This window comes from Astyanax mexicanus, chromosome 2 (assembly GCF_023375975.1).
Source record: "Astyanax mexicanus isolate ESR-SI-001 chromosome 2, AstMex3_surface, whole genome shotgun sequence".
NCBI lineage: Eukaryota > Metazoa > Chordata > Actinopteri > Characiformes > Acestrorhamphidae > Astyanax > Astyanax mexicanus.
In genome coordinates, this window is record NC_064409.1 from 20,701,943 (window position 1) to 20,715,508 (window position 13,566).

The 13,566-nt window shown below is 37.6% G+C and overlaps 1 protein-coding gene across 1 annotated transcript in view; it reads right to left on the bottom strand.

Annotated features, from left to right (window-relative positions):
• lamb1b (laminin, beta 1b) overlaps window positions 1-13,385 on the bottom strand; it is a 43,810-nt gene extending 30,425 nt beyond the window's left edge. Inside the window, exons 1-6 of the mRNA XM_022671374.2 lie at window positions 13,159-13,385; window positions 10,364-10,539; window positions 5,682-5,814; window positions 2,342-2,415; window positions 1,510-1,698; window positions 166-229 (exon numbers count right to left, since the gene is read on the bottom strand). Coding sequence (XP_022527095.2) covers window positions 166-229; window positions 1,510-1,698; window positions 2,342-2,415; window positions 5,682-5,814; window positions 10,364-10,539; window positions 13,159-13,189 — 667 coding nt within the window. The 5' untranslated portion in view covers window positions 13,190-13,385. The remainder of the gene's footprint in view (window positions 1-165; window positions 230-1,509; window positions 1,699-2,341; window positions 2,416-5,681; window positions 5,815-10,363; window positions 10,540-13,158) is intronic.
• Window positions 13,386-13,566: the final 181 nt, after the last annotated feature.

Genomic DNA, 13,566 nt, shown 5'->3' on the forward strand with positions numbered 1-13,566 from the left:
TTCATGTGGCTTTTCTGGCTCTTTCATACATACTTCTGCACGCACACACACACACACACACACACTGTCGCAGCATATATACAGTGTAAATTATGTGCCTGGCAGTACAAAGCCAGCTTCATGCTGGGATAAAAGAGCTGCTGTGATGAACTGTGGGTTACTCACTCTGGATTCTCTGGCTGTAAGGGTCGGGGATCTTAAACACAGGATCAAGTGCTCTGAAGATGACCTGTATGTACAAGCAAACACACACACACACAGAGAATAAGAAAGACATACAAGGAGACAGTAATATGCAATAGTCCTACAGTTTAGAACACTATGCCTATATAGGACACTGCAGTGCTAATACCTATACAATACTGTCTGGCTGTGATAAACCATATGATTAATATATTTGTTTTAAACACTGTAATATAACTCTCTAGCTCAGTATTCTCTCCCTCAGATGCTGCTTCTGCTTAGTTACTTCTGCTGTATTGCTCTACTATGTGCCATATCACTGGTCACTGTTTGCCTCAACATGTACATAGGTAACCAACTTTCATCAAATCTTATTATTTATTTATTTTTATGTTCTTTCATTATTTGTTTGTAAATATAGATTTTATATATTGTTTGAATATTTTCTGAAACTTTTCTGTCCAGTGTACTGCTGTTATATTGCATATTGCTTTGTTATGGGATTAATAAAGGATGAAATTGTCAACAAATGCACGAGAGGGTGCTCAAAGTGTGATTTGCATTTACTGTAGTGGTGTAAAAGTGTAATTCACTTCTAAAATAACTCATATAATTCTACTTTACCGAATTAATAATTAATATCTAACAGAGATAGAGCATATATCTTTTTGACTTCAAAAACAGTGTCTGAATGCTCATTTTCAGTAACAACCTTTAATTTATAAAGCCAAAGATGGCTTGCAGGTCTATGTATTTACTGACTGCACTGGAATGCAGCGTATTAAGGAAGTCCTGATCCTGTTATACCCCTCAGCTATGTCTTTGTCTGGTTTCCTCTGTGTCTCCTCTTTTTTCTCTCATGTGCTTTTATGTCTGTGTTTTCTTCATATCCTCCGATAACCTTTTATCCTCCCACCTGTGTGCGGATTGTTACCCCTCCTGTTCCTAGTGTTTCTATTCTGGTTTTCTTTACATAGTCCCATTGTTTCAGTTTCCCTTGCCTCCAAATTATGATGCATACACTGATAAAGCCTAACATTATGACCTCCTCCTTGTTTCGACATCAATTTTTTTAGCTTCACCTGATCACAAATATAGGACACTTTGTGGTTACATAATCATTATCTAAAAGGTGGAGCAGCCAGAGGTAGGAGTGTAATAGAGTGAAGAACAGCAAGTGATTTAACACAGTGTTTAAGAACTCCAGCAGCACTGCTGTAACTGATCCACTCATAACATTTTGTATATTTATTAGTTTACTGTTATTTATTTGTTTAATATGCAATGTGTTTGCAATATGCATGTGTGTTTGTGTTTTATACACACCTCTCCCGCTGTTGAAGGCTCCATATCTGAGTAGCGTGAATCGCAAATAATATCGTCCACATTAACGACTGGACCCTGTGAGATGTATGGAAAAGACTCGGAGCAGTCAAAGGCAAAATAACGGTACACCTTCCAGCTCTGCCCGTAATCAGCTGACCGCTCGATGACCATTGCTGCAGGACGAAATGTCTGCAAGCAAAACATATGATATGTTAATATTTCATATACACAATACAAGCTAATAACTAATAACTAGCCCATAACTATTATTCCAATATTACATTTCATAGGTAAAGGAAGTCTCTAAATAATGGTTGAGTGTTGCAGGCTGTAAGAGGAAGTTCCCAATTTTGTGTTGGCTCTGCGCCAAAAGATTTTACTGACAGTTAATAATAACTCATCAATTAAATTTTAGTATGGTTCATATATCCAGCTTTAACTTAAACTAATGTACAGCTATATAAACATAGATTACTGAAAACATAATTGTAAAAAGCAAAGTTAGGCACTATCAGCACATTAAACAATCTGTAAAAGTCAGATTTAGACCAATAATAGTGGGTGGTCTATGATTGCTGGTATATTTTTGCCATATCCCCCCTTAAGCCATATAGCCTTCACCACACACACAGACACACACACACACACACACACAGATACACCCACACTTTCACACACAAAGTTTGAGCATAAATGACATATGCCCTCATGACCCCAGAGCTGAAAAGTTAAACCACACTTACATGTATGTTCTACATTCCTCTAAAGGAGTATAATATTCACACTGGCTGTGTGTGTGTGTGTGTGTGTGGTGTGTGTTGGGGGATGTTACCTTAAAGGTCATGATGAGATGTGTGAAGTGGAATTCAGCCTCTAAGTCCAGCTGAATGGTCACATTCTCCATTCCTGTCAGAGATACAAACAAAGACCTGAGTGTCTCATCATTATTACTTCTTCACTTTTTAAACAACGTAAGTGACTGACAATGACAACCAGGACTGATGATTTTAATCCAGAATTAATCTACTGTTTGTGTTAGGGCTGGGCGATATTGTAAAAAAAAAATTACGCTAAATGATATTCTTTAAATATATGAGCAATTTTCTATTACAATTTAGATAATTAGTTCTTAAACCTCGTAAGATGTTTGTAAAAAAAAAAAAAAAACAGCACCATTTAAAGAAATGTGCAAGCTATTGTTTCCCTTAGATTTCATTTCATATTTTTTTATTTATTTTGTTTTAAGTATTAAGCAGCCTTTCAAACTTACATGCAGCTCTTATATTAATCACTTTGTAAACATACAAGTCCTTGTATTCCGTTTAGAAAAAAAATTAAAATATGCAAATCGTTGCTACATAAAATATATCTTTACAGGTTTCTGACCAAAGTAAATGTCTATTTAATGAGATTCACTCTGGCAGCTTCTACATGTAAAAATTTACAATCTCCACTATCCAATTTTCAGAATTACATTAAACAGTAATTCTATTAATCAAATTAATTTGAATAAACTTCTAGCCCAGATTTTGTCTAGAACTTTATGTGACTGTACCAAGTGTACATAGCAGTGTAAATACAGTTATATTTTTATATTCTGCTGAGTAAGTGAATTATGTACACAGCTACAGTTCATTTAGATGGAATCAAGAGTTTGCAGACATCCGTCTGTGGCCAATTTATAAAGACACGTGTGAAAAAGTACTCTGTGATGTCCAGCTTGTTAAATTCACAGAGAACATGGGAGCGTATTCAGAGGAACAAGGCAAGCTCTTTCACCAGGACATAATGGATTTTAGTGTCGTTATCGAGGACATTATAATGAGAACATAATAGGAAACTATATTTGGAAACTCATTTATGAAAGTGATTTGCAGTGTAGTCTACCTTGTAGATAAAATAAAGTCAGAGACAGAAGCTCTGAACCTGTTGCTGCACAGTTTGTGTTGGTCTATATTCGGAGAAACAGATACAGGACTTCAGTCTGTAATTTCAGAATGACAATAAAAGTGTCCTATATGATCAGTGAAGCTAATAGAAAAGACATTCATTGTAGAAACAAGAATGTGGTTTTAATAAAGTGGCTGATCTGTGTCTGTACTTAAAAACAACAGAAATGTATCAGGCTTGTTAGCTAGATCCACACACTCTGACACATTTAGCAGGGTGGATTTCATCACAGTGATAAAACAGATTTTATTTGGAAGTGAAAGTAATGTTTTGAACACTGCACTCGCTCATAATTTCCAGAATTAGTGCCGGAGCGTCATGTTCATGAATCCAGTCCATCAGCACGATAGCCGTGGATACACAGACACTAGGGAAGTACTAAGAACGCTGGTTCCCACACCCAGCTGCACTGCTGATACTTTCTTATACTCTCTCTCTCTCTCTCTCTCTCTCTCTCTCTCTCTCTCTCTCTCTCTCTCTCTCTGTCTTTCTCTTATTCCCACGATTTCCTCCCTTCTTTTTCTTGGCTGAATTCTCTCCTCTGGCCAGGGTCACTCTCCAGGGGACAGTGTGCATTTCCACAGGAAGTGTGTTCGAACATCCTCAGTACTGATGTGCAGTGTTTTCTATCCAGGTTTTTTATTAGTGGTGGGTGTGATGTACAAGTAACATAATAATAAAGTAACATAAAACAGGAAGATGAGAAAATCCTAAATCTGACAGTTGTGGTTATATACATGGCCCCGGTCATTCTCTTACCTATCACTCACACACAGATTTTTAAAACACTGATTTTGTGTTTTAGTCCGATTAACTAATATTATCGTGTTAAGTGAACTCATCAGTCAGTACAACCTAAAAAAGTGCATGTAGAGAACATTAACCTGAAAACTTCAACCTGACAAAGTTTTCAACCAACTTTTACTTTACCAGGTTCATACATAATTCCCACTGGCTCCTGGCACCATTTTTTTCATACTGGTCAGGTCCTCCCCCTACCTATCACTGAAATGTTGTCTGTCACCCAAAGCTACCTTCTCTGGGTATGTATTTGTGTTTTCTATACTGGGTAGCTGCCAGGCCTCAGTGTTGAAGGCTAAATTATGCTTACAGTGTTGGCAGAAAAATAAAAAAATATACTGTTTGGAAATCCCATTATATAGGATTTCACAGAATTTTACCCACAACCACTAAGCTACTATCCCTTCTTCTAGATTTAACTAAGTAAATGATGTGGGGTTGTTGCTGCAGTTGGTCTACAGGTTTAGGTTCAGCAACAGTATGTGCTAAAAAAAAACCTGACAACCTGAATGTACTGAATATAGACCAGGTTATTCCATCAATGGATTTTTTCTTCCTGATGGCACGGCCATATTCCAAAATGTCAATGTCAGGATTCATGGGGCTGGAATTGTAAAAGAGTGAATCAGAGAGCGTGAGATCATCATTTTCACACATGAATTGTTTACCACAGAGTTCGGATCTTAAACCCATTGAGAATCTTTGGGATGTGCTGGAGAAGGTTTTGTGCAGTGGTCAGACTCTACCATCATCAATGCTGCAAGATCTTGGTGAACAACTAATGCAACACTAAATTGAAATAAATCTTGTGACATTGCAGAAGCTTATCAAAACAATGTCACAGTGAATGCGTCAAAGTCAACAAAATATTAGTGTGTGACCTTTTTATTTGGTGGCTTTTTTTGGCCAGACAGTATATTAAAAGCATTTAGACATTCCACCACATTTTGATTCAAGTAAAAAAAATCCTAGATTTTCTTTATTGTCTTTAGTAAACATCTTATCATTTATACAATCTGGTCTAGGGACTTTATTATATCGCTCACAATAGCGGATTATAATTGATAAGAGATAACTGATTACTATTTGCTGACCTGAACTAATAGGCCACCAAATCTGCATATCTCAACATTTTCCTTTCATTAGCTCAATTAACTTCTTTCTGTGCATGGTTATACACAGGGATGCTTGAAACAAAAGGAAACATTTGGCCACAGGTCAAACACTTAATATCCAGCTCAGATATTCACAAGTTTTTTTTATGCTTTTCTCACTTGCTCCACTTACAAAGACTCACTGATTGTGGCATAAAAGTTTCATTGTTTGGTACAATTGATATTAACTGGCATATATAATTAATATTTATTGAATTTATCTGCAAATATTAAAATAACAGTTTAAACATATTTATCAGCTCTCACCGTTCTGGGACTGCCACCAGGTTTTAAGCCGGTTCGGAGTGAAGGTAGTGACCACGTTGTCGATGGTGTGACTGTTGGGATAACTGTATTCATCATATGTCTCCCGAGAGTCACAATCAAAACATTTCCCAGCCTGCAGACAGACAGACAGACAGACAGACAGACAGGCAGAGAAACAGAGAGACATAGCGTTTATATATCAGTGAGGAGTCTGCACAACAGATGTGCTGGATGTGCACCTGCTACGCTCTCTTTCTCACAGTCACATTTTCATACATACTGCCAAACATTTAGGAAAACTTAGTTTTTCCATGTGTTTAATTCAGAGTATCTGTGTCTATTTAGATAAAAAACACATAATTTATTTCCATCTCATCACAAAAACTGCAGAACTGAAAGAACAGTTTACATACCAGAACAACCTTGGGAAAAAGGGTATCACTCATTCCACCACCTTGTTTAGATTTTGGAACTCAAACACTGACGTTTTAAACGTTTTGAATGGAAAAGCGTGAAAAAATGGAAATAGCAAACAACTGTAGTTGTAAAAAAAAAAGTAGTTGTTTTATGGTCTGTAAATCTGTAAAGATGTTTTAACTGCACTGAATAAAATAACATTTTTGTTAAACCACACAATTAAAACCACAACTTCAAATGTTAAATTAACTTTTTTAGTATACCAGAACATCATGTGAAATATCAGTTAAAGGTAATAATGTACTGTTTTTCCTTAACACAGTATACATTTTTAATTATTAGTTTACAATAGCTTATTCATTAGATAGTAGTAGTCGTCGTAGTAGTCATACTCTGGCATTAGATCCTACTGTTCTGATTGGATAAAAGGTTTCTTTTTTAATTAAATTTTATACACTTTTTTAAAGCATTTTTAAAATAAGTAATTAGATTCAAAATATCTATGTCGACTTTGAGTAGATGGGTTTATGACTATATGCTCTAGAGAGTCATAATCTCTGGGGAAAAAAACTATATTGTTTGCTTTTACAATACATTAACATCACATGCCGTGAAATATAAATATTTCTATTAAAACATACTCCACATGTACATTAGTATAATTCCTGACATTTTATCCACTTCAGTAACACAGATGACCTGAAGTATTTTAGAATGAATGTATCGTGATATCATCGTTATCATGAGATATTCTAAGATTCCAGGCACTAATGGGAAATATTTCTCTACAGGGACTAGACAAGCTGTGTGTGTATAATAAGCATGTGCACTTCTGTGTCAGCAGTGGGTCTAACTTGTAGTAGCTGAGTGTATTCATTAGAATGGGTGTCCACAAACATCTGGACATATACTTAAAGTACTTAAAGATGCTAATCTACACTAAATATAAAAAGAGGCATCACGCCATCTCTTTACAACTCAGAGTGAGGTGGGTATGGAATGCACTTCTGTAGATTTATCCCGTATGTTTAAAAACATGTGTGCATGTGTGTGTGTGTGTAAACGCCGCATTCCAGCGTAGATCAGAGCACTCTACCCACACTCTGATCACAAGCCAATCACACACTAAAATTTATAGCCTAGCCTTAGCCTAGCCTACACACACACATACACACACACACATTCAGTGGAACATTCTGAGCATCGTGGGCCACACTGACTCACGCTAAAGATGTCACGCAGAGGCCTGAGGGGGCGGGGAATATTCGGACAGAAAGATCATCCTCAGAAACCTCCCATCACACACACAATACAAAGAGAGCGATTGTTGGTGAGAGAGTGGATTTTTACAGCACACAGGCACACTGAGATCTACACACACACACATTACAGAGAGATACATACACAGAGTGATGCTTTCTCTTTCAAACTGTTTCACATTATAGCAGCAATTCACAGCAGAAGAAATCAAAGGCTTTGAGTTGGAAGTTGGAGCAGAAGACACAAGGGTCAAGACAGAAGATGGGGTGTCTGTCCGATAACTTCTGAAAACAACCCCCAACATCATTCCCCATAGAAAGGCCTTCAAGGTCATGTAGGGTCACAGTACTCACACATCTCCATTATGAAAGAAGCACAGTTTATGGGGGCTCCAAGTAGTCTAGCGGACTAAGGCGCTAACACTATGATCAGGAGATCGCCAGTTTGAATCCTGTTCATCTAGCTTGGCATCGGCTACTGGGGCCCTGAGAGAGCACAATTGGCCTTGCTCTCTCCGGGTGGGTAGATGGCGCTCTCTCCCCACATCACTCCAAAGGGTGATATTGGTCAGCACAAGGCGTCTGTGAGCTGATGTATCGGAACCGAGCTGCTGTGCTTTTTCTACGAGTGCGCTGTGGTGCTACTCGTCAGTTTGAAAAGAGGCGGTGGCTGACTTCACATGTGCCGGAGAAGGCAAGTGCTAGTCTTCACCCTCCTGGTCTTGGGGCATCAACAGTGATCGGGGAGCCCTAATGAGTGGGTTGGGTATTTGACCATGTAAATTGGGAGAAAATGGGAGAAAAATTAGAAATAAAATTATTTAAAAAAATGAAGCACAGTTTATAACATGGCCCCAAGCAAAATGGACACACTTTATGATTCTACGTTTCTTTTTTTGCCGGGTGCATACATCACAAACCAGGCAGGCTGGGAACACAAGGCTCAACAGACCACAAATTAACGGAAACATGGAACAAAATGTTAAGCAGGCAGACACAGAGAGGCAGAATATATTTATTTCTTTATTAAAATTTAACATAATAAGAATAGCTTTTTAGATAGAGTTGAACTGTTTAATCCTGATGAAGTATAAACTCTGGTGAGTGAGATTAACTGAATTATTGATGTATTTGGGAACGAGCAGTAGTCTCAGCCATTGATTAGAACACAACTGGAAACTGCTTAACACAGCTTTTTACCGTATGCTTTCGTATTAATGAACACAGAAGTTTTAAAAAATGTCTATTTGGAATATGAGCACATTCCCAGCTCAGCCGTGGAACTAATATGGTAGTAACTGTGGTCAGTTTCTGGCCAAAATAACACTACATTCTGCCAGACCCTTCACAATCCATCAGTGCTGCTGAGGTGTTTAAAAACATCACAAATTCAGTCTCACACTCACACTCAGTCTCACCATACCAGTGCCCCTGCTGCAGAGAGAATGACCCACCACCTAAATAGTATATGGTTGGGTTGCTCAAATATGTGCCAATGAGGTCCATTTATGAAATTCCCACTGGATCAAAGGTCCACAGCGGACAAACAAGCAATATGAACCCCATGCATCCTACAAAGTAAAAAACAATACTGATACTGTCCACAGAATAGGTATTTCTACTAGGTTTTGGAGCAATGCTGTAAGGATTTGATTGCATTTAGTGACAAAAGTGTTCGTGAGGACAGGAGAGACAAAATTGGATGATCAAGACTTTACTTTATTCCCAACTCATCACAACCAGAACTTTGTACTCCTGTAGCCCACACCCAGCATTAGTTTTGATATTCTTTTCATATCGACAATACTAATGTCAATCATCAGTGTTAAAAGAACACTAACCACACAATTAATTATACAGAGAGTATAATTAATCCTGCTGAACTGCATGATGTTCAGCAGAAACTGAATAAAACTAACTGTACTATAAAGGAGAGAGTATTTGAATAGAAATGTGATATAATGAATTGCATATTTTTTATATAATAAAAATAGTTTTATCTGGTCTTGATCGTGACTGAAATTAAGAAACATATTGTGATATAAATTTTGGCCATATTGTCTAGCCCTATCTGTATACAATAGCCTTGATCTGAGTTCAGGGCTGGATACATGGATCATTGTCTATATATTAAGTACCGCTGACATATAGTGCTTCTAATAACATGCCCACTGTGTGCAGTGCAGGTAAGTGAATGTGTTAATAAAAATATATTAATAAGTGCTGTCAACATTATTAGAATTATTTATATTAACCCTTTGTACCACAATATGTATCATACTGCCAGGTTCTTGGCAATACACAGTCCTGTCAGTAAGTGGGCAGAAACCTAGTACACTGTAAATTTAGTGTATGCTTTCTATGTTTGCTTGGCGTCTTCCATGTTGGAGCTGTGTGAGTCCCAGTGACCCTAAATCACCTTGAATGTCTTTTTATTTCGAAGAAATTGGGAGGGGGAGTTGTTTTCAAAAGTGAATGAACAGACATCCCATCTCCTATCTTGTTCCCCTCCCAACAATATAGGAAAGTCCCGGCATTTAGTTGTATATATGACAGGATTTTGGAGGGGCCAATAGGATTTTGGCTCTTGCTCATGAATATTCATACATGCGATTGTATTGCCTTTGATTGGCTAACAACACTGCAACACCAGCGAGACGGACAACAGTTAGATTTTTTTAGTAAAGACACTCATATGTTACTTTACAACATGTGTAAAGCCCTGCAAAGCGCAGTTCAGCCACTGACCTAGTCTTAGAGTCTCTGTATAACAAATCCACTGGAGATCCTAGTGGATTTGTCCAGAATGTAAAAATCCACCTAGGGGTGAATTTTTACGTTTAAATAGTTTAGAACAGAACTATTTTAAACATACAACTACCTATCTCAATTGTACTTCGCTGGAGGTCTTCCAGAGACAAATTCTAACCATTTATTCCTTAACTCTGAATTGCTGGGCAAAGCATACCACACTGATGTGTTATTTGCACAATGCATGGGCTTTACCTGCATGTTGCTGACGATGCAGTAGGTCTCGGGTCCATTCAGACCGCAGGTGGATGAGGCCATAAGCCGATGAGCTCTGCCAATCAGCAGGTCTCCGGTGGCTGGGTAACAGCTCCCCTCCGCACACTTATCATTGTGGTCAGGAACATACTGTGCCAAGAGGCCCAAACCCAGAGCTGAAGAGAAACACATGCAAACACACATTACTGTATTTATTGCAAAAAGACATGGGACAGTATCTTGTCCCATGTCTTCTGTCATGTCCAATGGAAGCTGAAAAGCTGTGGGATTCATGCCATATGTCACCGGTCACCATCTTTACTCTGCACTCCAATGTCCACTGTGGGTGGCATTATTATAAGCCTTCTATGATGTATAAATATCTGCACTACTTCAGGAATGGAACATACCATCCAATTCATGAACACGCTGGCCATTGTTCAGCCTCACGCGCAAGATAGCACCTCACAACTTATACAGCTGTGGCCGTTCCAAGCCATTCCCAAAGAACACAGTTCCACTCCTCCATAGCTCAATCTCAGGGAGCTTCATACCCCTCTAGCCCAAACCTGGTATTAGACATGGTTCCAATTTGTTTGTGTTTATTTATCTGCTATTCTATTGCCAGTACTTCTCTGGAGAACATGTTTTGCTGCTTGCTGCTATTGGGTTTTTGCCAAAACAACATTTTTAGGATTTTTAGGATCAAAATGTGATTTAATTCATTTTGAGTTGAGAAATTAAATCACAGGTGGCTTAAATTAGCACCTACTTTTCAGGCTCCTTAAAAACACAAGCACAGAGGTCTAAAAGCAGGTCTTCTGCTTACACATCCACAGTAAAAGCCAATTCATCTTGTGAAATGTTCTCACAAAGTTACTCCCTGTGTGTGTTTTGATTTCCACAAGCACTTTGGGTGCCAAGCAGCAAACCTGCTTTCAATTTTGTAAATGAGCATCACATGGGCCTAATGCGTTTACAACTAGAGGTGGGGCTGAGCAGCCTGAACCTAAATCTTCTAGTACTAAACATTAGTTCAAAGTAATAGTGAGTCATGGAGGAGTAAAAGTGCATTCCAAAACAATGGAAAGTGGGCCTACATGGGTATCTGGCCAAAACTACTTAAACACAGAGCTCAGAACAGAAATGCAAAGGAACTTCATAGTACATCCAGTATCTATCAGCATAGGAAGTAAAGGGTGTGAGGCTAGTCCAGACATCAACTAAACGTCAGAAAGATGTTGAATTTTGGATGCTGATTTGAAAAATAAAAATTGTGTTGATGTCAAAACTCAATTCTCAAACCCAATTTTCATTGGAGATCAAAGTAAATCATCCTTTAAAACAAAGTGTTTAACTCTAACATCAGTTAAACATCAGTTCAGTGTTGTATGGACACTAAATTATTGTTGAAGTCACATATCCAACACGTCAAACACCACCATTGGGATGACATCAAGCTCCAGCATTAGAGAGACACTGAAAATTAGTTTCAATATCTAACAACATTTGGTAGATGTTGAGTTTTTCTGACCATATGTCAGTGATAAATGTTTTTATATTACGTCAATATGTCAAAATAATATAGGGGCATGGCATTAAAAAAATATTAGATTTTAGTTACTTAACATTACAACAGTAAATTTTACATACTTTTAAAATTGACCAGCTTACACTATGACATATGTTGGACAGATGTTGAAAATCAAAATGCAAACAATAGCATATAATGTTTAGAATATGTAAGATTTTGTTTAAAACCAACAAAATATCAACATCTAATAATGTTCAATTTTTTTTATTAGAAAATGGAAATCAGGTTAATACCAAAATCCAGTGTTGCATAAAAATTTAAGTACAGCTGGAAATCAAAATCACATGCCCTTCAAAACATAACATTTGGTTCATATTAAGATCTAATGTTAGACAGATGTTAAATTTAGATTTTTAATACTTTACCCCTAAATGCACTTTAGAGCCAAAAATGTATCAAGGTTGGTCAGCGATAGAATTTCACTTATGTGGACGTTAAACATTCTGAAGTTTATCAGACCAGTTTAGGGCACCATAACTCTCAGATAATTAACTGCACGATTTTGCTGTGGTTAATATTTTTTTTCTTCTTAACACAGAAATATTTAATAACAGATTTTAATAACAGACATTTTTCAACATAAATCAGAACGGGGGTTAAAAAATATGCGTAACTAATCTGAACCAGTTCGTTCACACCCTTCACTGTTCCACTGCGGTACAGATGTGAAACACATCCCACATCAGTACATCACAAAACTAGCAGCATTTAGCAATGACCTGAGGACCTGTACTATACTGTACTACAACTATATATACAGCTCTGGAAAAAATAAGAGACCACTTAAAAAACGAGAAACAAAGTTTCTTTGATTTTATTAAATTAAAAACCTCTGGAATAATCAAAAAGCCATTAAACCAAGCTGAACTGCTTGAATTTTTGCACCAGGAGTGGCAGACGAACATGCCAAGATATATTAAAACTCTGAAAACTTTTAAAAACCAGCGTTATACCACCAAATATTGATTTCTGAACTCTTAAAACTTAATGAACGTGAACTTGTTTTCTTTGCATTATTTGAGGTCTGAAAGCTGTGCATCTTTTTTGTTATTTCAGCCATTTCTCATTTTCTGCAAACAAATTGAGAAACTGAAGTGGTATCTTAATTGTTTTCAGAGGGGTATATATACATACGCATTTAAAGATTAAAATAGACTTTAAATAAGAAAGTAAAGATAAGTATATGAATAATACAACTTACTGAGAAGTGTAGCAGTGGGTAACAGACACATCCCTGCTGCAGCTGCAGTAACAGTAAGTGCGTCACTGTTAATAGTTTCGCGCTGTCCGTGTTGATTAATTCATTAATTAACTAAACCGGAGAAGCGCGCGCGCCTGTAGGCTCCCCGTGCTGGAGTTGTCAGTGGGCGCGCGCTGTAGTGAAACACCAGTCCATCTGCCCAGTCCTCCCACAGCTCCTGCAAGTGTTCCTCACCAGCCCAAACCAGCGGCAGTGCGGCCACTCCCCCTCTGGGCGGGGCCTCACCACTCCCACAAGACCACTGGGGCCTATGATTCAGAACTACTAAGATGTTTTACATAAAATTCAATATTTCTAAACATTACGTTAAGTGCATACAGTTGTTTGAATGTTACAGTTGTAGGGGAA